This window comes from Perca flavescens, chromosome 3 (assembly GCF_004354835.1).
Source record: "Perca flavescens isolate YP-PL-M2 chromosome 3, PFLA_1.0, whole genome shotgun sequence".
Taxonomy (NCBI): Eukaryota; Metazoa; Chordata; class Actinopteri; order Perciformes; family Percidae; genus Perca; species Perca flavescens.
In genome coordinates, this window is record NC_041333.1 from 15,834,264 (window position 1) to 15,859,607 (window position 25,344).

The following is a 25,344-nucleotide window of genomic DNA, read 5'->3' on the forward strand; positions in this document are numbered from 1 at the left end:
CTTACCCCTCCTATAGTCCCTATGGCCACCTGGCCAGTGCGAATGCAAATTGAAAAAACGGTTTTGGGGGAGAGAAGTTACTAGAACTGCTTAGAAGTGGACTTTTCCTATAATATGGGTTAGGGTTAGTAAAAGTGGAAGTGGGAGAAAAAAAATAATACTCCAGTAGAGTACAGATACAGTCTTTTAGTACTTAAGTACAGTAGTGAAGTAGTTCTACTTCATTACTATACAGCTCTGCATCCGAATGCTGTGTGGACTAGCCAGACCCTCCTCTGCTCCGCAGCGTGTGGATGGTCTGGCAAAGTGAGACTAGATCAACGTCATCTCTATACCTGCCTACCGCAATTCCATGCAAATATTTGAAATCTTTTTAAGATTGTCAGGTTCATGTTTATTATTTAAAATAGGATAAGTAAATAGAAAAATCCAAGCAGTGACATGTCAATATACTTGCACCGCTGTCATGTTCAGAAAATTTTGCAGGAAACAAGCTTTAGTTTTCGTTCTGGCGCTGGTTTTTCTAATTAGAAAATGGTGCTTAGAATAGATATAATACTGTTTACACATCCCAACGTGGAATTTGCATGTACATTGTAGCCTACATCTACAATGACTTACAATGTCACATTGGTCACAATATTTTTTTGTAATTTCATGCTGTTTTATGATTGATTTGCGAGAATTTCTGATTGACAACCAAAGATTTTACCCCATTACTCTCATGATCGTAATTTTAATCCATCACACGAAAATAGCACTGCTTTAGGGGCTTCACGCATCTCCCATTATCATGGAAATCTTAGAAATACAATCAATGCTCAAGGAACTTCATGCCAATTAATGTGTGCGGTGCCTGCATGTTGACTTGATCTTTGTCTTTACAGCTGTCTGTGGAACAGAGGCCTACAACACATCAAATGAACTATGCTGTCAATCAACTGTTGTATCCAAACCTGCATCAAATGCCAAATGCTGTGCAGAAAGTGAGTAGAGCTGAATTTAAACACAGTATTTTGGTGAAAAAAACTCTGGCTCAGGTCAGCTGTATTGTGGTTGAGATAACAGTGATACAGTTTCAAGAATTATCCTGATCTTTTCCACAGATGCTTATGATGAGGACAAGCAGATGTGTTGTGGTCCGATGGAGAACAAGGCGATCCTGACGAGAAATTCCAGTGACCACGGTGCTGTGGACGTGACCAGTTTGACCTTAAGACTGAGTGCTGCTGTGTCATGAACGACAGTCTTAAGATACAGCCGATCACATCCAGCTGCTGTGGGAAGGAGTCAGGTGCGTCTTAGTCTATATCCACAACATTCCACTTCCGGGATTGCTCCTGTGCCGCAGGACATTCCTCCTGATGCATATCTTTTCGCCGATGTCTGTTTCTTTCTGTTTTCTTTGTGTTGGAATATTAAACTCCGGTGGATTTCTGAGTACTATGGTTAACTCCTCCTCAGATCTCTGCAGGGTAAACAATTTTCCGAGATTAATGAAAAGATCAGGAATTTTACTAACCCCTCTCTCTCTCAAGATATCTACCAGACAGTGTTTGCCACATAATATGATTTTATTGACGATAGCTGACAGGTGTTGCGCAAAAAACAACTCTCTTCTTAAAATAGGACTGCACATGTCGTGAAGGTGAAGCAATATACATTTTTTCACAAAATGCACTCGTCTGTGCAAACATATTGCACCCCCCTAACAGGAGGAGCAGAGCTCCACGGCGCTGCTAAGTCGGTTCCTGCTGCTGACGATCCACAGCCAACATGTTCCCAGATAATGTGGTGAACCTTTATTTTCCAAACCTTACAAGAACACCTTTTGTTCAACAGTATTATCCAGCTACATTTAAGCACTTGTCTATGTGTGTCTAAGTTACGTTTTGACTTCGGTGCATGCCAGTTTAACGCTACTAACTGTGGCTAACTTGGCTCCAAAGCTAATTAGCTAATTAACATGCTAATAATGCTAACGTATAACGTAAAATAAAATAATATTTCACTCCCCAAAAGAACTGGAGTGTAAACTTCTTGGATGGTCTGTTAGCACAATTAAACATGCAGCAAGCCACATCATGTGTCTAAAAAAAAAAATGTGTGAAAAAAACTCTGGCTCATGTCAGCTGTATTGTGGTTGAGATAAAAGTGATGCAGTTTTAAGAATTATCCTGATCTTTTCCACAGATGCTTATGATGCTTATGTTAACTCCTCCTCCAATCTCTGCAGGGTAAATTGAGACAGCTAGCTAGACTATCTGTCCAATCTGATTTTTCTGTTGCACAAGTCGACCACGACTTAAACAACCTTTGAACATACACGTTCCACCAAAACAAGTTCCTTTCCGAGGCTATTTTGCACTGTTGGGCGCTAGTGCGGCCCATGATGATTGTGATGCCAATAAACCAGAGCACGTTTTTCCTCCCATCCCTAATTGCTGGGTGGACTAGCCAGACCGTCCTCCATGAGCTGCTACGCAGCCTATACAACACATGAGGGGCAGAGTTTTACTGTGTGTGTGTGTGTGTGTGTTGCATATGTACTTCTTCCCCGCTGATGATGTCCCTTTACCGGCCAGAGGCATCGAGCAACACCGCTGGTCTCCATAGCAGGCAGGCGAAGCTCGCGTAGTGTGTGGAGTATTCCGTCTGTAATAAAGTGTCCTGCATATACTCGGATCTGTACCAATGTATCCCGGTGGTACACATGTGCAGTAGTTTGAATGCACATAATTGTTGTAAAAGACTTAGCTACTGTTTAGCGAGGATTCAAGATGGCTGACGCTCAGCAATCTTCGGGTAAAGACGACAGTCCAACCCCCTATGGGCGGGATGAAAACATGCGGAAGTAGCTCCTACTACTGGCTGTAGTCCGTTGCCTCTGGTCAAAAAATCTTCTGATGACGCAAAAATCATCATTTTCCATCATCGAAAGATTTTTTCCAGACCAACAATACAGAGATCTCTCGTCTCAGGGGGACAAGAGGGAGGGAAGCACGGTCAATCGAAAAATACTACCGGGTTTCTACTGATACAAAGCTTAAAGCTAAATCTGTGAAGTATCCCTTTAAGTGAAGATACTGGACGCCTCCCAGAGCTGCGGCCATGTATTTATTGGCTGCAGCGCTTGAATGTGGGTGTGGCCATGCCCAGTCAAACCCACCAATAGAAACTCTTATCTAAGCCATTTTTGACTCGCAAAACTTTTTTACTCAAACCTTTTTCACTCACAAGCAAAACTTTTTGATCCAAAAGGAAAACATTTTGTGATGTTTGTGATGATGTCATACAAAGCACTAAATGGTCTAGCTCCAACCTATCTCACCCCTTCTAAGGTCCCCCCCCCCCCACCACCTTAAAAAAAGATTTTTAAACATGCTGTGTATTGTAAATAATGTAACAATATATAATTAAAATAATTGTGTAAGTAGTAAAACAATACAAATGGGGCAAAATTGCGTTTTAACTTTAAAAACATCGTGAGCTCCTCCTTCCTTGTCTCACAGTGGTTTGGTCCACTGCCTGCTACACACTCAAGTCCATTAGAGAGACGGCGCTGGGTAGGAGAGAACAAAGTTGGTTGCACTTGTCACTTCAGTGACGTTAGTTGTGGAACACTTTGAACCGATGTTCAAAGTGAATAAAATAGCCTTGCCAGCTGAAGAAGTGTTGACTCAGGCCCGGTTCTCTGGTTTCAAAGCAGAGGCACAGGAACTACACCCCCTAAATTAGTGGTGTAGTCTAATATTGTACTTGGTATACTGTACCACATCAAATGTCCTGCATCAGATGCCAAATGCTGTGAAGAAAGTGAATCTAAACATGGTATTTTGGTGAAAAAAACTCAGACTCATGTGAGTCACTCATAAAAGGGATGCAGTTTTAAGAATTATCCTGATCTTTTCCACAGATGCTTATGATGCTTATGTTAACTCCTCCTCAGATCTCTGCAGGGTAAATTGAGACAGCTAGCTAGACTATCTGTCCAATCTGAGTTTTCTCTCACACAACTATTTTACAGTAGCTCCTTGCGGAGCTTAGCGCCGCCCAAGATGATCGTGATTGGTTTAAAGAAATGCCAATAAACCAGAGCACATTTTTCTCCCATCCGAATGCTGTGTGGACTAGCCAGACCCTCCTCTGCTCCGCAGCGTGTGGATGGTCTGGCAAAGTGAGACTAGGTCAACGTCATCTCTATACCTGCCTACCGCAATTACATGCAAATCTTTTAAATCTTTTTTAAGATTGTCAGGTTCATGTTTATTATTTAAAATATGATAAGTAAATAGAAAAATCCAAGCAGAGACATGTCACTAAACTTGCACTGCTGTCATGTTCAGAAAATTTTGCAGGAAACAAGCTTTAGTTTTTGTGCTGGCGCTGTTTTCTCTACTTAATTCAAAAGTGGTGCTTAGAATAGATATAATGTTTACAAGTCCCAATGTGGTATTTGCATGTACATTGTACATCTACAATTACTTACAATGTCACATTGGTCAGTGTATTTTATGTAATTTCATGCTGTTTTATGATAGCACATTGTGAGAATTTCTGATTTTCCATTTCTGATTGACAACCAAAGATTTTACCTCATTTTTCTCATGATCGTCAATTTTAATCCAACACACAAAAATAGCGCTGCTTTAGGGGCTTAACACATCAACCATTTTCATGGAAATTTTTGAAATACAATCAATGCTCAAGGAACTTCATGCCAATTAATGTGTGCGGTGCCTGCATGTTGACTTGATCTTTGTCTTTACAGCTGTCTGTGGAACAGAGGCCTACAACACATCAAATGAACTATGCTGTCAATCAACTGTTGTATCCAAACCTGCATCAAATGCCAAATGCTGTGCAGAAAGTGAGTAGAGCTGAATTTAAACACAGTATTTTGGTGAAAAAAACTCTGGCTCAGGTCAGCTGTATTGTGGTTGAGATAACAGTGATACAGTTTCAAGAATTATCCTGATCTTTTCCACAGATGCTTATGATGAGGACAAGCAGATGTGTTGTGGTCCGATGGAGAACAAGACGATCCTGACGAGAAATTCCAGTGACCACCGGTGCTGTGGACGTGACCAGTTTGACCTTAAGACTGAGTGCTGCTGTGTCATGAACGACAGTCTTAAGATACAGCCGATCACATCCAGCTGCTGTGGGAAGGAGTCAGGTGCGTCTTAGTCTATATCCACAACATTCCACTTCCGGGATTGCTCCTGTGCCGCAGGACATTCCTCCTGATGCATATCTTTTCGCCGATGTCTGTTTCTTTCTGTTTTCTTTGTGTTGGAATATTAAACTCCGGTGGATTTCTGAGTACTATGGTTAACTCCTCCTCAGATCTCTGCAGGGTAAACAATTTTCCGAGATTAATGAAAAGATCAGGAATTTTACTAACCCCTCTCTCTCTCAAGATATCTACCAGACAGTGTTTGCCACATAATATGATTTTATTGACGATAGCTGACAGGTGTTGCAAAAAAACAACTCTCTTCTTAAAATAGGACTGCACATGTCGTGAAGGTGAAGCAATATACATTTTTTCACAAAATGCACTCGTCTGTGCAAACATATTGCACCCCCCTAACAGGAGGAGCAGAGCTCCACGGCGCTGCTAAGTCGGTTCCTGCTGCTGACGATCCACAGCCAACATGTTCCCAGATAATGTGGTGAACCTTTATTTTCCAAACCTTACAAGAACACCTTTGTTCAACAGTATTATCCAGCTACATTTAAGCACTTGTCTATGTGTGTCTAAGTTACGTTTTGACTTCGGTGCATGCCAGTTTAACGCTACTAACTGTGGCTAACTTGGCTCCAAAGCTAATTAGCTAATTAACATGCTAATAATGCTAACGTATAACGTAAAATAAAATAATATTTCACTCCCCAAAAGAACTGGAGTGTAAACTTCTTGGATGGTCTGTTAGCACAATTAAACATGCAGCAAGCCACATCATGTGTCTAAAAAAAAAAATGTGTGAAAAAAACTCTGGCTCATGTCAGCTGTATTGTGGTTGAGATAAAAGTGATGCAGTTTTAAGAATTATCCTGATCTTTTCCACAGATGCTTATGATGCTTATGTTAACTCCTCCTCCAATCTCTGCAGGGTAAATTGAGACAGCTAGCTAGACTATCTGTCCAATCTGATTTTTCTGTTGCACAAGTCGACCACGACTTAAACAACCTTTGAACATACACGTTCCACCAAAACAAGTTCCTTTCCGAGGCTATTTTGCACTGTTGGGCGCTAGTGCGGCCCATGATGATTGTGATGCCAATAAACCAGAGCACGTTTTTCCTCCCATCCCTAATTGCTGGGTGGACTAGCCAGACCGTCCTCCGCAGAGCTGCTACGCAGCCTATACAACACATGAGGGGCAGAGTTTTACTGTGTGTGTGTGTGTGTGTGTTGCATATGTACTTCTTCCCCGCTGATGATGTCCCTTTACCGGCCAGAGGCATCGAGCAACACCGCTGGTCTCCATAGCAGGCAGGCGAAGCTCGCGTAGTGTGTGGAGTATTCCGTCTGTAATAAAGTGTCCTGCATATACTCGGATCTGTACCAATGTATCCCGGTGGTACACATGTGCAGTAGTTTGAATGCACATAATTGTTGTAAAAGACTTAGCTACTGTTTAGCGAGGATTCAAGATGGCTGACGCTCAGCAATCTTCGGGTAAAGACGACAGTCCAACCCCCTATGGGCGGGATGAAAACATGCGGAAGTAGCTCCTACTACTGGCTGTAGTCCGTTGCCTCTGGTCAAAAAATCTTCTGATGACGCAAAAATCATCATTTTCCATCATCGAAAGATTTTTTCCAGACCAACAATACAGAGATCTCTCGTCTCAGGGGGACAAGAGGGAGGGAAGCACGGTCAATCGAAAAATACTACCGGGTTTCTACTGATACAAAGCTTAAAGCTAAATCTGTGAAGTATCCCTTTAAGTGAAGATACTGGACGCCTCCCAGAGCTGCGGCCATGTATTTATTGGCTGCAGCGCTTGAATGTGGGTGTGGCCATGCCCAGTCAAACCCACCAATAGAAACTCTTATCTAAGCCATTTTTGACTCGCAAAACTTTTTTACTCAAACCTTTTTCACTCACAAGCAAAACTTTTTGATCCAAAAGGAAAACATTTTGTGATGTTTGTGATGATGTCATACAAAGCACTAAATGGTCTAGCTCCAACCTATCTCACCCCTTCTAAGGTCCCCCCCCCACCACCTTAAAAAAAGATTTTTAAACATGCTGTGTATTGTAAATAATGTAACAATATATAATTAAAATAATTGTGTAAGTAGTAAAACAATACAAATGGGGCAAAAATTGCGTTTTAACTTTAAAAACATCGTGAGCTCCCTTCCTTGTCTCACAGTGGTTTGGTCCACTGCCTGCTACACACTCAAGTCCATTAGAGAGACGGCGCTGGGTAGGAGAGAACAAAGTTGGTTGCACTTGTCACTTCAGTGACGTTAGTTGTGGAACACTTTGAACCGATGTTCAAAGTGAATAAAATAGCCTTGCCAGCTGAAGAAGTGTTGACTCAGGCCCGGTTCTCTGGTTTCAAAGCAGAGGCACAGGAACTACACCCCCTAAATTAGTGGTGTAGTCTAATATTGTACTTGGTATACTGTACCACATCAAATGTCCTGCATCAGATGCCAAATGCTGTGAAGAAAGTGAATCTAAACATGGTATTTTGGTGAAAAAAACTCAGACTCATGTGAGTCACTCATAAAAGGGATGCAGTTTTAAGAATTATCCTGATCTTTTCCACAGATGCTTATGATGCTTATGTTAACTCCTCCTCAGATCTCTGCAGGGTAAATTGAGACAGCTAGCTAGACTATCTGTCCAATCTGAGTTTTCTCTCACACAACTATTTTACAGTAGCTCCTTGCGGAGCTTAGCGCCGCCAAGATGATCGTGATTGGTTTAAAGAAATGCCAATAAACCAGAGCACATTTTTCTCCCATCCGAATGCTGTGTGGACTAGCCAGACCCTCCTCTGCTCCGCAGCGTGTGGATGGTCTGGCAAAGTGAGACTAGGTCAACGTCATCTCTATACCTGCCTACCGCAATTACATGCAAATCTTTTAAATCTTTTTTAAGATTGTCAGGTTCATGTTTATTATTTAAAATATGATAAGTAAATAGAAAAATCCAAGCAGAGACATGTCACTAAACTTGCACTGCTGTCATGTTCAGAAAATGTTGCAGGAAACAAGCTTTAGTTTTTGTGCTGGCGCTGTTTTCTCTACTTAATTCAAAAGTGGTGCTTAGAATAGATATAATGTTTACAAGTCCCAATGTGGTATTTGCATGTACATTGTACATCTACAATTACTTACAATGTCACATTGGTCAGTGTATTTTATGTAATTTCATGCTGTTTTATGATAGCACATTGTGAGAATTTCTGATTTTCCATTTCTGATTGACAACCAAAGATTTTACCTCATTTTTCTCATGATCGTCAATTTTAATCCAACACACAAAAATAGCGCTGCTTTAGGGGCTTAACACATCAACCATTTTCATGGAAATTTTTGAAATACAATCAATGCTCAAGGAACTTCATGCCAATTAATGTGTGCGGTGCCTGCACGTTGACTTGATCTTTGTCTTTACAGCTGTCTGTGGAACAGAGGCCTACAACACATCAAATGAACTATGCTGTCAATCAACTGTTGTATCCAAACCTGCATCAAATGCCAAATGCTGTGCAGAAAGTGAGTAGAGCTGAATTTAAACACAGTATTTTGGTGAAAAAAACTCTGGCTCATGTCAGCTGTATTGTGGTTGAGATAACAGTGATACAGTTTCAAGAATTATCCTGATCTTTTCCACAGATGCTTATGATGAGGACAAGCAGATGTGTTGTGGTCCGATGGAGAACAAGACGATCCTGACGAGAAATTCCAGTGACCACCGGTGCTGTGGACGTGACCAGTTTGACCTTAAGACTGAGCGCTGCTGTGTCATGAACGACAGTCTTAAGATACAGCCGATCACATCCAGCTGCTGTGCGAAGGAGTCAGGTGCGTCTTAGTCTATATCCACGATGTTCCACTTCTGGGAAATTCTGCCGGATTTCACTTTTTTCGGCCGAGTGTCCGGTACCTTCCGCTTTCTTTGTGTTGGAATTTTAAACTCCAGCCGATTTATGAGGACTATGGTTAACGTTTTCTCAGATATCTGCAGGGTAAATTGAGACAGCTAGTTAGACTATCTGTCCAGTCTGAGTTTCCTGTTGCACGACTAAAACAACTTTTGAACGTACACATGTTCCACCGAAACAAGTTCCTTCCCGAGGCTATTTTCAAGAGAGTGGAATTCAATCCCAAACCACATCAGACAGTTAAACACATATATACGTCTTTTACTAAGCAGCTAAAACACTGGATGGTCAATACATATACATATACATGTCAGCGCTAAACTTATTTATAATGCATGTATTCTGTTAGTTTGCAAAGTCAACATTATTTACTAGAATTTTATTTATTGTGTATTGCTTTTATTGTTCTTAACTGCTGTGTCTGTTCTAATCTTTTTACCCTGTACTCTGTTGCTTTGCTTGGTTGTATATCTTCCTGCGTCTGTGTTGTGCTTTGTTTAGTGGTTTTCTGCTTCTGTGATGTTTTGTGCTAAGTTTGGTTTTGTTTGTGTTGTCTTCCTCTTTGTTTCTTTGTATTTTAAAAAGGCTTTTTTTAACACCGAGGGCAGGGGACTACAGATGAAAAATAGCCTTTTGGCTAATTCTGGGATTTTTAGCCCATGTAAAATCAAGCGTTTTATTAATTTGCACTGTCCCCGTTCATAAATAAACTGAATTGAATTGAAAGTTATCCCTATACCTGCCTACCGCAGTTCCATGCAAATCTTTGAAATCTTTTTGAGATTGTCAGGTTCATGTTTATTATTTAACCAAAAATCCAAGCAGAGACATGTCAATAAACTTGCACCGCTGTCATGGTTAGAAAAAGCTGCGGGAAACAAGTTTTAGTTTTTTTGTGCTGGTGCTGTTTTCTCTACTTAATAAAAAAATGGTGCTTAAAAAAAAAAAAAAAAAAAAAAAAATGGTGCTTAGAATAGATGCATCATAATAGAACGTCATCTCTTACCTGTTTAACGCAGTTTATTGCAAATCTTTGAAATCTGTTTGTACTCTCTTTGAAGCACATCAGAGGTTCCTAGAAATGTTGTTTCCATCAGCGTCTGAGTGTCTGAGCATGCATGATGAGTCATTGACAATGGCTCTTCAGTTTAATCTAGATTTCCTGCAGTGTTATGTTTTTCCTACATGCACACACTCAAAAACATGTTGTGCCTTATCTCCACAGGTGTGCAGCAACAGGTAAGAAACTATCTGCTATCTCTCTGATTTAAGAGATAACTAGTCAGCTGTGTCAAAGCTGCCCAAAATTGCATGCACTGTAACAATAACATATATCTACTATCTGAAATATACCTGTATTATAAATAACAGAAACACCAGACAAAATAGTGCAATCCACTACAGTAGTTTTGTAATAAAGCTGTGTTTATTCAAATGGATTATAATAATGTTTAAAGCCACAGTGATGTGCATTGGATTGCCTGGCATTGGTAGGGAGGAACAGGGACAGAGCAAGGAAGTAGTGGGTTGCCCTTTGAGATATTTACATTTTTGTGTTTTATTTTTTGTTTTTTCTTAGAAACCCACACCTCAACCCAACTGGTAAGCCGACCAAAGGTTTTAACTATCCTGCTGAGACCACCAAAATTTTATTTTTACCACACACTAACAATCATCAAATCATCATTTACAGTTTGTGGCACAATACTTATGGCGTTTTTCTATTAGATGGTACCTGCTCAACTCGCCTCGCCTTTTTTGTTTTTTTCCATTATGAAAAAAAGTCCCTGGTACCTGCCGACAGGTACTTTTTTAGTACCACCTCCATCGAGGTTCCAAGCGAGCTGAGGCGATACCAAAAGGTGACGTGAAAACCTGCAGACTACTGATTGGTCAGAGAGAATTGTCGCTAATTGCTGCGTCATCATTGCTAGCGACAGACGGGGGTGTAGTGAACAAACCCGCCGCTTTTAAATAGTTTAGCCAGCTGTGTTTTTTTTTTTGCTGCCTCCAGCTTCTTTTGAAACAACATTTGTCTTCTGGTTGTGGCAAGAACAACACCTTCGACGTTCTATGTGTGTGTCGCGTTAGGTCACGGCAGTTTCCTTCGGCGGCGCTATTACGACCAGCCGCGCTCGCCTCACGCATGAAACGTGGGGTATACTCGCCGCAGCCGACCTGTCGAGCGCCAGTGTGACGTCATGGGAGCGCCTGTTTATACTCGCGTGTGGTGGTCACGACACTAGTTGCAGACTTCTCCTGAACAGAGGTGGCGCTAATGAGGAAAGGCTACCGACTTTGCTCTTTCTACGGACTAGAAGAAAAAAAAAAAGGTAAACAACTGGCAGAAATGGCAGCAGCACTGATGTCAATGCTTCGATTTGATTCAATGACCTACTTTGTCAGCTCAAGCCTTTCATTCATCATAAAAGAACTCCTCTTAACCCAGTAAGTTTACAAGAGAGACTTGCAGTCACTCTGAGAGTCCTGGCATCCGGTTTCCCAGGAGCTCGTTCATGCTTCCTGTTTCCACTTCGTTGCGCACCTCTGAAAAAACAATGGTCGCGCACTCAAAATCCTGGGGAGCCAGCAAGATCTACATCATTTTGACGTCACATTGGCGCGCGCGAGCTTGGCTGTGGCGACTGTAAAACGACCTTGAGGCGGTACTAAATCGGGGCACCGCGGCCGAGCCGAGTAGAGCTGCTACTAGCAGTGGGTAACGGCACGGAACACACCGAACAGACTGGAGTCACTGACCTCGCCAGACTGTCCAACGGCCGATTATCGGCTCTGTGTGTCCGGGCCTTTACCCTTAAATTGTCACAGATGTATTGTTAGTTGTCCAAACGATACATATGACATTCAAAACTGCAAACCAATACAATTACTTTAGGAACCAGTGATTAGGTTAGTGACTTAAATGGCATTCAACCTTGCTTTGTGTTATATGATAGTGCTCATGGGATGTGGAGTACTTTTGTGTTTATTTTTGCTTATCTTTGCACCTCTACAGCACTGAGCCAAACACAACTCTCTGTGGGTCAGCATGTTACAATCCAAGTTCCTTTCGCTGCTGTGAGAAAAACCAGGGAAAGTCTCAGTGCCGCTTCCCAGGTATGAAAAAAACAGTCAGTTTCTGTTGTGTGGGTGTTGAATATGTTTTTTGTTATACAGGACATTATGTCATCATGGTTGATGTCATTCTCATGTGATTACAATAACTGCTTACACCCACACATTTCCCCTAAAGCTGACAAAACAATTTCATTTCAGTGGCACACAAAAAAAAAATACCTCAGGGGCAACTGTGATGGGATAGACTTCCAGGCAATTATCACCTATGCCTACACTTGCTCAATGACAGTTTTGGCACCAGTGATGATTTTAATTAAATTGTTCAGATTGTTCATCACTCAACAAATCTTAGGCATATCAGCTTGTACGATGAATGTATTTTAAAGAGCATACGCAAATTTCCCTTTCCCTAAATAACCCGGACATGCAATTTATCACGTTTTAAAATTATGATTAACTGGCAGAAAGAATGGGTATTGGGAATTATTTCCCCGCCAAGGTGACTGTGATCACCAAGCTAAGTACAAGTCTAACCTTTCTAATTTTTGGTCTCATGATATGTTCTTTGGTCCGAAGAGCAGCTGTTTTTTGATAACTGCATTCGTGAAGTAGCACTCCTCAGCCAATCTACTGGCATTTGCTCTTCCAATATCAGTTATAATGTAGTTATAGTTAATATAACTCCCCTGCATGAGGTATGAGGTATGATTGATTCAGAACAACACATTTTTCTGATCTGACACCCTGATTGGCAGGATCACCTTTTCACTCCAAAATTGTAACATTTGACCTTTACGAAGATAAGATAAGATGAGAAAAGATATATTTTTATTTTCCCGAAGGAAATTCGTCTTGGACAAACAAAAAGTATCTGCTGTTTAAAAAAACCTCAACACAACATAGTGCATATATGTGACTTCTAATGTGACTGTTATCACCACTGTTCATCACGCCCCCAACCGGCCCGTCAGACACCGCCTACCAAGAGTCTGGGTCTGCCGAGGTTTCTTCCTAAAAGGGAGTTTTTTCTTGCCACTGTCGCAATAGCCACTGCTAATGCTTGCTCTTGAGGGAATTACTGTAATTGTTGGGCTTTTGGAATTTATAGAGTGTGGTCTAGACCTACTCTATCTGTAAAGTGTCTCGAGATAACTTTTGTTATGATTTGATACTATAAATAAAATTGAATTGAATTGAATTGAATATATACAGAAACCCAGACTATTGCATCACTCTGTATGGACATGCTCATGTTGCATTCAGAGACTGCCATTAGCCAACAAAATTGCACACTGTACAGTACAGCACTACATGCACTATGTTGTGTTGAGGTACAGTACAGCACATAATAATAGTCGTCATAATATGTGCAGTAAGGGTAAGCAGTCTTATCAACATAAAATTGAAAACTGATTAATATGAGTGCTGATTGTTAAGGAAAACTCAGGAGCAGCACAACTGATATTCACATATGTGAAGACGGTTCGCGAGACTTTGATTACTTACACAGAAGCATTTAATATAATCTCAATTGAGGAGAATCTGGGACTACACAGTACAGTATAGTGCCATCCCAATTTCTGAAGTAACTGTCTTCCTGTAGGTGTATTTAAACTCATGCTGGAGGTGTTAAGATTAGCTGTTACTTGAATGGAAACAAAAATATTGCGAGCGCCATAAACACAAATGCTTAGCTAAATCATTAACTCAAACCCCTCAGCGCAGACAGAAGACAATGTCGGCCTGACCGTACTGCAGTAGAGCCTATCCTAAGTGTGTGCGAATGTGAAAATGTGTTATGTCAGGCATCTTCAACAGGGGATACAGGAACCCTAGGGGGCCTTCAGAGTCAATGCAGGTGGGGCTCTAAATTATAGTACATTTTTGAAAGTTTTTTTTCAAAAATGAGTCTTAAAATTAATCCAACATATTATTAGCAAATATACTGTAAATCCCTACTGTTTAATGGCCTATAGGTAAGGTAGCCATCCACAGATACAGTTAATCCTAAGGATTCACTCTGCCACATGTATGTTTAACATTAACACATGATTTATAAAATCATGCCAACAATTATTAGGCTATTTGAATAGCTTAGTATTCTATGCAACAAAAACAAGGTATGTACAGTATAAAGCCGCACTGTACTTTATTGTAGGACCAGTTTAAAATGCAACTTCATTTTATACAATATGTAGTAGGGGGGCCCTGCTCCATCTGTCTTTTAGTTAAGGGGTCTCATGGCATGAAAATTTCACTTTATGAGGTTTTTCAACATTAATATGCGTTCCCCCAGCCTGCCTATGGTCCCCCAGCGACTAGAAATGGCGATAGGTATAAACCGAGCCCTGGGTATCCTGCTCTGCCTTTGAGAAAATGAAAGCTCAGATAGACCGATCTGGAATCTTCTCCTTATGATGTCATAAGGAGCAAGGTTACCTCCCCTTTCTCTGCTTTGCTTGCCCAGATAATTTAGCCCACCCATGAGAGAGAGAGAGAGACAGCATGGCTTTCAAATGAGCAAAGTGGCAGTTGGTCAAGGCCAACCCCCCTCCCTCAATAGCTACAGACACAGAAATGGCACATACTAAGGAAAGCTCATTGTGGGACTGGCTCTAGTGGCTGTAATTCTGCACCAAGGCTGAATTTCGGGAAAGAGACTTCAGATACAGTATTAGGGGACCACTAAGGTCTATATAAAAGCATCCAAAAAGCAGCATGTCATGGGACCTTTAAAACAAATCCAAGACCTTGGCAGGATGGGAGTGCTTGTCTTATCATCCAGTTGTTACGTCTCCCATCATCTGACAGAGTTGATATACTTGATATTCTGCCTGAGACAGGTTATGAGATTATGTTGGACACTGATCTGAATGAGACCTGGGGTACCACTGTCTCAACATACGTAGCAAGAGTTCGTAAGCTGGAAATTCCACCACACTGATCTGTTACAGCTGTGTTTGAGATTTGGCCAGGTTCAGGCACACGTGCTACTTGGTCAAAGATGGGAGAGTCCACCCGGTATATACCGACCGACGCCTTTCCTTTCCCATAACGGCGTCTAGAGTAATTTCCAGGTCTTAAAATATGTCTATGATGAAAAACATAAGTTTTCTATTTGCTCGATTTATCACAAGGAGGATCATTAAGGTGGGGACAGAGGGCGGGGTAAAGGGAATTCTTTACTGTAGTGTACGTCATGGGTACATGGCAATAGTACAACTGCAGTGAACACCCCAAACAGACGTCTATGCTCAATCTTACCCTTCCAACAATTCTATTCTATTCTGAGTCACCCTTTATTGGTATCAATCATCCCCACACCCTCTGTGTGATTAACCCTCGGTCTCCCCCACCCAACACCTGCCTGTTTAGGCCAATGTGATGATGTTTTTCAACCTTTTTTGAGCCACGGCACATTTTTTACATTAAAGAAATCCCGCGGCACACCACCAACCAAAAATGTTATAAAATGACACATTGTAGCCTAATAAGATCAGAATCTGTATTTTTCCTTTTTAAAAATGTATCCGTCGCTTTTGCAGGCTTACATCGATGATCTCGGCCCTACTGTTTACATCGTGTCACTGCAGGATGCGCGCGAAAGGTGGCACAGGGCTTTGGTGGCACCACTTTATCGGCATTTCTGTGACTCACTGTGACACCAAACAAACCTGCAGAGCCGACGTAGTTTGCAGTAATTCTATTGATATTTAAGCCACTGGTATAACCCTGCTATAACTGGTATTTGGTATCAATTATTCCCACACCCTCTGATAAACCTTCTGTCTTTTCTCTCTCTCTCTCTCTCTCTCTCTCTCTCTCTCTCTCTCTCCCTCACCCCCCCCATCTGTTTAGGCCAATGTGATGATGCCTCTACTGTGTATAACCCATGTACACATGTCTGCTGGGATGGCTTTGTATCTGAGTGGAAGTCTTGGATTGAACAAGTATGTACCATTACATTTACAGTGCTGTTTGCTCAGCTGGGTAGAGTATTCTTCCTGTGAAGGCAGGGCTTAAAGTATTCCGGCACCGTGCCGGATCTCCGGCGTGCGGCCGTAAGGAAAAAAAAAAAAAAAAAAACTTTCATGTGGTTTAATATTTTCGAGTCAATTGATTTCACATAGCCTACCAATCATTTAAGAGGAACACAGCTCTAACTAACACAGGGTTGAAAGTAATCGGGCCTGGTGCCGGATTTCTGGCATATGAATATTTTAGAAAAATAAATAAATTAAAAAGTCCACACGGGATTTGTTTTGATGCGCTGGGTTTAATCAATTATCGAACTTCCACCTACCAATGAAATGAGTTCTAGCCAATCAGATGCAAAGTAGGGCGGGTTTTTGCCGAAAAGCGCGAGTGCGGTGTGTCTCCTGGTAACGCGGCTAAAAAAATGGATGCAAAGTATATCAAACTTGGAGCATGTAGATACAGCTAGTTTGCTAGTCACAAAGCTTCTGTCCGTGCACTCGAGTACGTTACCGGCAACAACCGCTACCGCTGCGACTGCGACTGTTCCTTTACTGACCGACTGTGATACAAACAATACGTGTGTGCACGTTCACTGTAGCTATCTGAAGCCCAAACTGCCCTGACAAAGCTGTCTGTTTGGAGTCAGCATGGCAGGTATTTAAACATAACGGCCTTGTCCCAGAGTTTAGACATCTAGCTATAAACAATGCAACGTTTTTAATAAATGTAGCCTAAATAAAGCAGCTAATATCAACATGGACAAAATCATGAATGTACTAATTCGCTTTTTTATGATGACCTGGCCAAAGTAGTAAAGTTTAGTTTTCACAATGATTATAGGATTATGATATTATTGCAATATGTAAATCCACATTGACTCTTTATTTAAAATATGGTTGGAAGAAGTAAAAATTGATCCAAAACTTTTTAGTTCTTAAAACTTATGACTTTTATTATTGTGTAATGTCAGAAGAACTTTAACTGTTTTGGCAGTCAAATTAACTTTAATGAGTTCATATTGAAATATTACACTGTTGGTTGGCAGAAAAATGCATCAGATTGATGCTTTAAAATATGGAATAGTAAAAATGTTCTCTTCCGGGGGAGCATGCCCCCAAACCCCCCAAGACAGGTAATATCCTTCTCTCCTTTTTCACCCCTGACCCGTTTTCATGCCTGAGTTATTTAAACATAACGGCCTTGTCCAAGATTTTATGAAAAGCTAAATAATGCAAATTTGTGATTGTGATGTGTAATGTAAGGACTTTAACGCCCCCCCTCCCCAGGCTCAGGATTGTTTTTCACTTTAAGCCCTGTGTGAAGGTCAACCCTGTTTCTCTGTTTTTCTGTGGAAATGTAAACCACCTTTTCCCCTGAGGTATGTGGGCTTGAAAATAAGTTCACGTCACTTACGTAGTTTAAAAAAAAAAAAACTCTGCTTCGTGCAGCTTTGTTGAGAGGGCTCGGAGCTCCTCCCAGCTCCTTATATACAGCAGATGAGTGTGTTTTGTGTCTAATGGATAAAACGTACTGCTAACAGCGTTGTTTAGTTTTCGTGCATAATAAAAAGGACGATATTACTTTTTGTTTTGGGACTGTATTTTTGTGAGACATCACGCATAATTATGTTCCAATGTGTGCATTTGTATGTGTGTAAGATTGTACTTGCTTGTGTCTGTATTTTTGCACACTTTAATTTTTTGTTTGTGATTCTTTAAAGAGGCTTTATGGCTTGGCCCAACGCAGAGTTCTCTGTTGTAATAACATGACCTTGTACAAGGACAGAGAAAATGGAGAGGAATGTTCAGAAATCAGCATTCTTTATAACCCAGCTAAAGGGACTATGTGTTGTTCTCAGTTTCATGTTTCCCATGGACAACACTGCTGCGGGACAGAAGTCTATTGGCCTCGCACTGAGATCTGCTGCGATGGACACAGGTGATTATGCGTGCATGTGTGTGTTTACACTTATCCGTGGACATACTGATGAAATTCAGTGAGTCGGTGAAGCTTTTTTTTTTATTAGCTTGGTGTGTTGCACTGTGGTTTGTGTGCGGCTTGTTTATAGTGTGTTTTCCATGGCTAAGAAATGAGGCTGTGTGGGAAACTGTTAACGTTTGTCTCTTGGAGCTATTGCGAGGATACTACTCCAGACAGGAGTGGCAGGGAAAAATTCTCTCCAGATAGTTTCATGCTGTCTACCGAGACAAGAAGACGTTCCAGCTACAGCATGTACCTTTGAATTTTTCCTGGCAACTTTTAAAACAGGCCAAGCTACTGAGCCAAGGAATTTCTGTGTCTGGGTTTTAAGCGTATGAACTTTATCTGCCCGTCTGTGCAGACGGGCCTTTGTGTTTGTCATGTGCTTGTGCATGTAATGACTGTTTTACAGTTATGCTATTCCATCTTTCAGGGGATTACAATATTTTAATAGGGATCTGATATTTAAGAGGACCAGTATTTTTTTAGTTTGGCATTTTGGTCTAAATGAAATGACAGTGTAATATTAAAGCTGTCGTTGGTAGTTATGAATCCAGAGAGAATTATCACCCAACTCTGCAGCTCTTTTTGCTCCGTTTCCAGCTGAGCAGCTAGTCGTTTTAATTGTACACTACCAAACAGCAGAAAGACCAAGCTAATAACAATTAGCTGCTGAAAAAAATATAGCAAGCTAAAAACCTAAATATTGTTGTGAGGATTTGGTGGAGACCACACAAGAGCTGAAAGGAAAGTGAATATTGGATTCACTTTCATCAGATGTCAAGAGACTCATGCAGGCGGTTGCTCTGTCTTCTGACATGTTGGCCAGATCAGCCTGATAACATTTAAAAGCTTGTTCAATCATCTGTCTCATGCATGACTGATGTACGACATAGGCTGGATGCTATTTCTCTGTCTTACCCCTTCCCCTACCCCTTCGTTATACCCCTATGAAATGAGACACCACTTTGTTACTGTTATGTCATCATACATTGTCGCTGGCTGGCTTCCATGGAATCCATTCAAGGCTAGTCAGAGAAATGCATGTCTGTTATGCAAATCAGCAATGTAACGTTAGTGTGGCAAACTACCGTTTTTTTTTTCAATTAAGAACATGGTTGCAAATATATATGTACAGGACTGTGTAGAGCACAAAAGAAGACTGTCGTCATTTTTAAATCAATTATTTAAGCCAAAAAATGCTTACATTTATGAGACTCTGGGTACCCCTTGGTTTCAAGTAAGCTTGTGAAAATGCTTGGTTTTAAGGAGTATCTACCCCTTCCCCTTAGCCCTCCCCCTTGATCAAAACGACAATTGGGATAGCCCTTACTTTCACGTGAACGTGCAAAACTAAGAGGAAAGGGGAAGGGGAAGGGGTAAGACAGAAAATTGGGATTCAGCATACTCTTCCATTTCAATCATTACAGCTATCTACACCGGCCACGAAACCGCTTTAGGTTTTACTGCGGTTTTACACATGTAACAGCTTTTCAGGCGCCTATTTTTTTTTTCTTATTATTTATCTGTCTAATTATTAGACTACTGTGATTTGCAGCTCTACTGTGGCACAGTACAGAAGCTGCACTGCTGACATGCTGCTTTCACCTTATACTCTGTGTAGACACTGTGTTGAAAAAGTTATCTTCCAGTCGTATTTGATGCTCACAGAAAGCATATTCTAACTCACCGTCTTTTGAACATTAAATGATCTGTCTTATAACAATGACTTCTTTATCTCACACTCGTGATTTGATATTAATTACGAGCACTGTTTATCCACACAGACATGCCAAAAAAGAAAACACTCACTGCTGTGGGGGGAAAGCCTACAACATTAAAGACCCTCAGATGAAGTGCTGCGCAGGGACACTGCACAAACTCACCCTGTTATGCAGACCTGGACATGACGCGCAATGCTGTGGATCCGTTCTGCAAACCCCGCATGTAGGTTTTAAATAATATTTAAAGTTTTGACGTGTTTTTGCATTCAGCCTTTTGTTCCGTTTTGAAAGCATGCATTTTTTTTTGTCTTTTTCGGACCTCTCCATAGTGAGAGATGTTGTCCTGCACAGATTCTTACACCAAAAAGAACAAAAAATCTCTAATCTGAACGTAAACACAACTTATATATAAATTGAACTAGCCTGGTCCTATCACACTCTCGTACATTTCATTTGTACAGAGAGTCTGGCCACTCTCCATTGACAAGTGTTAAAGGTCCCATGGCATGTAAATTTCGGATTTCCATGTCATGGGACCTTTAACTTCCTTGAAGGCGGGTACTCTGTTGAAGTTTAAAACTCTTGGATCTGCCAAGAGCCACTCTGGATCTGCCATAACCGATCGCTAACGTTTGGTTGTGATAACGGCTTAGCATCGCTAGCATTATCCTTAGCCAACTCCTTCACCACTAACAGAGCGAGCTGGAAAATCAAACTGTTCCCAAACCCCGTGGGGAGGAGGGCCACAACATCATGGACACCAACACAACTCAGCAAAGATTGTTCTTGTTACACAGTTGGAGAGAATGTGGCAGACCCAAATGCAGACACATAAGGCAATGAGGAGTTCAAAAGGTTTAATAAACAAAATCCAAGGAGAGAAGACAGCTGGGCAAAAATATATGCAAAAAATCCAAGAATCCAAAAGACAAAGAATACAAAAAACAGGAGTCCAAGACAAGGGGTAGACTAACACAAACTCTCACAGAATACCATACAGAAAACAATACAATGATCTGACACAGGACAAGGGGAACACAAAGACTAAATACAGAGGGTAATGAGGTAACGAGAGGCAGGTGACACAAGGGCTGGGAAATCGGTGAAAACCCAGACAAGACAAAACAGAAAACCAGACTATCACAATTAAACAGGAAACCAAGCAAATACCAAAACAGACCACAACAATAAGACAACACAGAACCAAATACCAAACCCATAACAGTTCTTGTTTGGGCTTTAACTTCTGGATATTCGGCAGCGTTGCCACATCAGACCGAATCGCTTCATTCTAGTAAAGGCACGTGGATGAAACTCAGACAGGAACAAACTGACCAGGCAAGACACGAACACAAACAACAATCTGACAAGAGACAAAGGAAACACAGAGGCTAAATAAACTAGGTAACGAGCAAACACGGGACAGGTGACACCAGGGCTGGGGAACAGGTGGAGCACATTAGACAATCACACAGGCATGAAAACACAGGAAGCAAAACTAGACACCACCAAAGAATTTCTAATAAGGGAAGAAATGTCACTCTCTCGTTACGAACTGGCTGCAGTTCCACCAGAGTTCCATATAGGGGGCGCTCACAGGCCAATGCAGAATGAATGGGACTCTATGGAGCTATACCCTCAAAATCCACTTTTCTCAGGATATAATTTTTTGTCTAGTAATTTGAATGTTGCATTCGAAAGGGGAGGCTAAGAAAATACACACTGCACACTGCTGGGTGTTAGATTTTTTTTAATGTGGCTTTTTTGTTTTAAAAAGCTTTTAAAATGTGACATCATACACATATACAGCCAGAGATACTGCTTTACGTCAAGCTCTGAGTCGCTTCCTTTGTTCTCTCGAGGCATCGACAACACAGCTGACAGGTTAAGCTCTCCCTGTCAATACACGTGCTAGAAAGAGGTTTGCTAATGTTTTAAAGACCACGCCGAAATATTCACTCTGACATTCTGGCTCCGCTTCGGATGCCGTCAAGCGGGATCTCCGATTGTAATCCGTCCTTCACTGACCAATCAGCATTCATTAGCAGAATGCTAGCGTGTTATGGGCAACAACGACTCAACCTGTAAGAAATCGAAAGGACATAAGTACTCGTTCATTCAACTTTCGACCTATAATCCATGTTGAACTTGCAAAAACTACAATCAAATCTGAGATTTCTCAACAACAATCAGGCGAAAGAGACACATTTAGCCGTTTAGCTCCATAGAGTCCCATTCATTTCCACCCCCAGTGGAACTCTGGTGGAACTGCAACCAAATTCGGTACAATGGGGCTGAATAGGGAGTGGAAAAGCTTTCCGTAGTGCGGCTTTGACACGACAAGACAGAAAACAGACTATCAAAATAAAACAGGAAACAGAAACATACACTACTCAGAATACACAAAACAGGAAAATCTACACAACAGGGAACAGAAATATACAGAATAAATATACAAAGCAAACAGGTAACAGAAATATAAACAACCCCAACAGACAAATCCATAACCACAACAATTTTTATTATTATACCAAAACTCAAACATCTGATTTGGTGCACCAGTCACACCACTCCTGCCAATAACCCTGGTGAGATCCATAACTGTGTCCTGGATCCGTTTACTGTATATCTTGTATATCTTGGACACATACAACAGTGATATCAGTAAGCAAGCAAGCATATATTTACGGACCATCAATGTGACCATTCATAATTGTGCATTATATCTACTTTATAACCAGAATGTTTGCTGCTCGAGTGAGGACAAGGAGGTGCTTTACTCTGCCAAGACAGGATTCGGATGCTGTGGTCACCTCTACTACAACGCCTCTCTGTGGTCATGCTGTGCAGGGAAGTTGAGTCCAGTACCCAAAGTAGGACAGCATCAGAGCGTGATGATTAAAGGTCAGTGGTGCGATGCTTGTATAGTGCTCCACAAAAAGCATTTGATCATTGTCATTTTAACTTGATGTATATTTCAGTTTCTGCATCTTAGCAATGATGTGTGTGTGTATACTGTTCGTTTTCAGAATCCAGACTTCTGTCAGTAAACAATCTGAATGAAACAGATCTTTGCGATGAAAGTAAGATATCAGTTTTTACTTTTTTGAGTGTGAACTTGGGAGCAAATACTGTTTATGAAGATATGTGGATTTGTAAATGTTATGTGTTTGTTTATGTCCCTGTTTAGTGCAAATCGGTACTGTGGAAAGTGTGTCTCCGGACAGCATCGTGTTCAGCAATGTGCTAAAAATCCATGGAAGAAATGCCATGGTGAAACCTCTGGCTTCGCCTCACATCCTGGAAACACCTGATCGCTGCAGCTCCCCTAAACTGATCCCTGGGAATAGCTACTTCTTTGATGAAGTTAAAGTCTTCACAGATTTCAACCATAACTCTATTCTCCAGTCGCTCTATTTCATTCTTTCCAAGTGTTATCGTCCTTAGGTCACCACTGTTACCTGTTACTACCATCAGTTAATCTGTTATCGTATACATGGTCTGACTCACCGGATGTGAAGCCTACCATTGTCCCCCTATTTCAGAGGGCATTCTCCTCCCCTTTAGCTAATCTCCGCTATTTATTTAGCAAGGGCACTGCAATCGCTGCATCCCGGACTTAGCGCCCCCCAAGACGATTGTGATTGGTTTAAAGAAATACAAACAAGCCATGACATTTCCCCTATCCTTCAATGATAAGCGGTGCAACTTTTCATTATTTTCATTGCTCAATATATATACACACATATATATATATATGGTGCTTTACCAAACCATTTGCAGCCAAATTACCAGAAACACATTGCCACCTGTACACTGTGGACTATACCGCTACAATTCTAGATTAAGGTTTTTAAAGCGGTGCTCTTTGCAGAAAAGCTGCCTTCTTTCCTGTCTGGTAGCTGTTAGCGTGCAAGAATTAATGTGTAATTAATATGTAGTTTGATTTTCACATAAGCTGAACAGCTATCATCTAACATGTTTTATTTTTCAGAATATTATGATAGTCTTTGTTATTCTTTTCAGTCATGCATTATATTATATTTTATTATTATTTTTTATTCTTGCACTAAACTACATTATAAATGGCAACTGTTTGCACACATTTCATTTATGTTGTTTACATTTACATGTAAATGACGTAAATGACATGTCAATTTTTACTACTCCGCACCGGCGATAGCCTTGGCCGGTCAATATCTCTGAACACTTCAGGGGAATCTCTTCAAATTTGGTACCAACGTTTACTTGGACTCTGATTAGATTTGAGTGGTCAAAGGGCAAGGCTAGAGTGGCCTCACGAAGCACATGTTTGGCCCCTCAAGAATTCCTATGCTACTTATATTTCACACAAATGTCTAGTATGATTAAATGATGAAGTGATGACACTTTATATCAAAAAGGTCAAAGGTCAATTTAACTGTGACATCATAATGTTCTGCAAAAACACTTTTCTTGCCATTATTCAGTGCCATAACTCAGGAACAGAAGGGGAGATTTTGACCATATTTCATATTTTGTTGGATACTGAATTTGTGACACTAATCTTGGGTGCCCACCCTGAAACTGTGGTGATTGTATAGATCTTCTGTGCTGCCGGGTTGAATATGTGTGTGTGAAGCATCCGTGTTTCGTCAAAACATACAATAATACCTTTTATTCAATTGCTTATAAGTCTTCACTACACATTATATGAGTCTAGACAGATATGGATGTAAACTTTACTGGTTGGAGGAGGAATACAACCACAGGGCAATAATTATAGTTTATCATGACATTATTTATGAAGCTAGTAATTGATAAGCTTGTCTTCAAAAATATCAGGGATAAAAATATGCTATATGGAACTAAACCTCCAATCATGCAAAGATTTAGCTATGGTGCATTAAAGATATGTTTCTCAATACTGCATTTTTTTTTGGTGCAGTGTATATTCCTGTACTGTATGTGAATGACATGAATTTAAGCTTGAAAACCTATTTTCATTTTACCAAAAAATATTCAGTATGTCTATGTCTATAAATCTTCTAATTCTTATCTAATTTTAAGAAACAGAAACTCATAATAACTCTTATATTGCATGTTTATTTTTCATACATGACAAGCTACTTTGAGCGCTTTATGTTTTATATATTTTATCTCAATAAAAAACATTATAACCTATAAACCTGTTGTGTCTTATCTTACTTAATGTTGGGCCGTTAGTGGAAGCTTTTAGTGAATATTAGGACATTGCAGGATGTGTATTTTATTCTTGAAAGTGGCCTGTTTATTTTGTGTGGGTGCAGTAAGGAGAGGAAAAACCCCTTCCCTAGGACAAGTTAGCAGTGATCCTCCCCTTGTCAGTATTGACACGCTCTCACCCACTCCTTACACAGTCTGATGCAAGAGAGGTGCAAGATTGGTGTTTATGAAATCCCCAGTCTCTCTCCACTAAATTTTGCCG

The 25,344-nt window shown here is 40.7% G+C and overlaps 2 protein-coding genes across 2 annotated transcripts in view; both read left to right on the forward strand.

The window, feature by feature from the left end:
* LOC114552866 (galaxin-like) overlaps positions 1-1,223 on the forward strand; it is a 21,471-nt gene extending 20,248 nt beyond the window's left edge. The window contains exons 9-11 of the mRNA XM_028573961.1: positions 888-986; positions 1,107-1,187; positions 1,219-1,223. Of these exons, the coding sequence (XP_028429762.1) occupies positions 888-986; positions 1,107-1,187; positions 1,219-1,223 (185 nt within the window). The remainder of the gene's footprint in view (positions 1-887; positions 987-1,106; positions 1,188-1,218) is intronic.
* Positions 1,194-25,009, forward strand: LOC114552528 (galaxin-like). The gene is made up of 14 exons (XM_028573401.1): positions 1,194-1,294; positions 4,772-4,870; positions 4,991-5,179; positions 8,651-8,749; positions 8,870-9,058; positions 10,364-10,377; positions 10,718-10,740; positions 12,155-12,255; positions 16,075-16,166; positions 18,053-18,132; positions 19,962-20,121; positions 22,640-22,802; positions 22,928-22,981; positions 23,089-25,009. Exons 1-14 carry the CDS (start codon positions 1,237-1,239, stop codon positions 23,343-23,345), a joined length of 1,578 nt encoding a protein of 525 aa, XP_028429202.1. The 5' UTR covers positions 1,194-1,236; the 3' UTR covers positions 23,346-25,009.
* The last annotated feature ends 335 nt before the right edge of the window (positions 25,010-25,344 follow it).

Bases quoted from the DNA above. Each gene is read 5' to 3' on its own strand.
- LOC114552528 (XM_028573401.1), top strand. From the start codon at position 1,237: ATGAACGACAGTCTTAAGATACAGCCGATCACATCCAGCTGCTGTGGG. The intron at 4,871-4,990 runs GTGAGTAGAGCT...TCTTTTCCACAG, and splicing joins TGCCAAATGCTGTGCAGAAA to ATGCTTATGATGAGGACAAG. The intron at 22,803-22,927 runs GTCAGTGGTGCG...GTTCGTTTTCAG, and splicing joins TCAGAGCGTGATGATTAAAG to AATCCAGACTTCTGTCAGTA.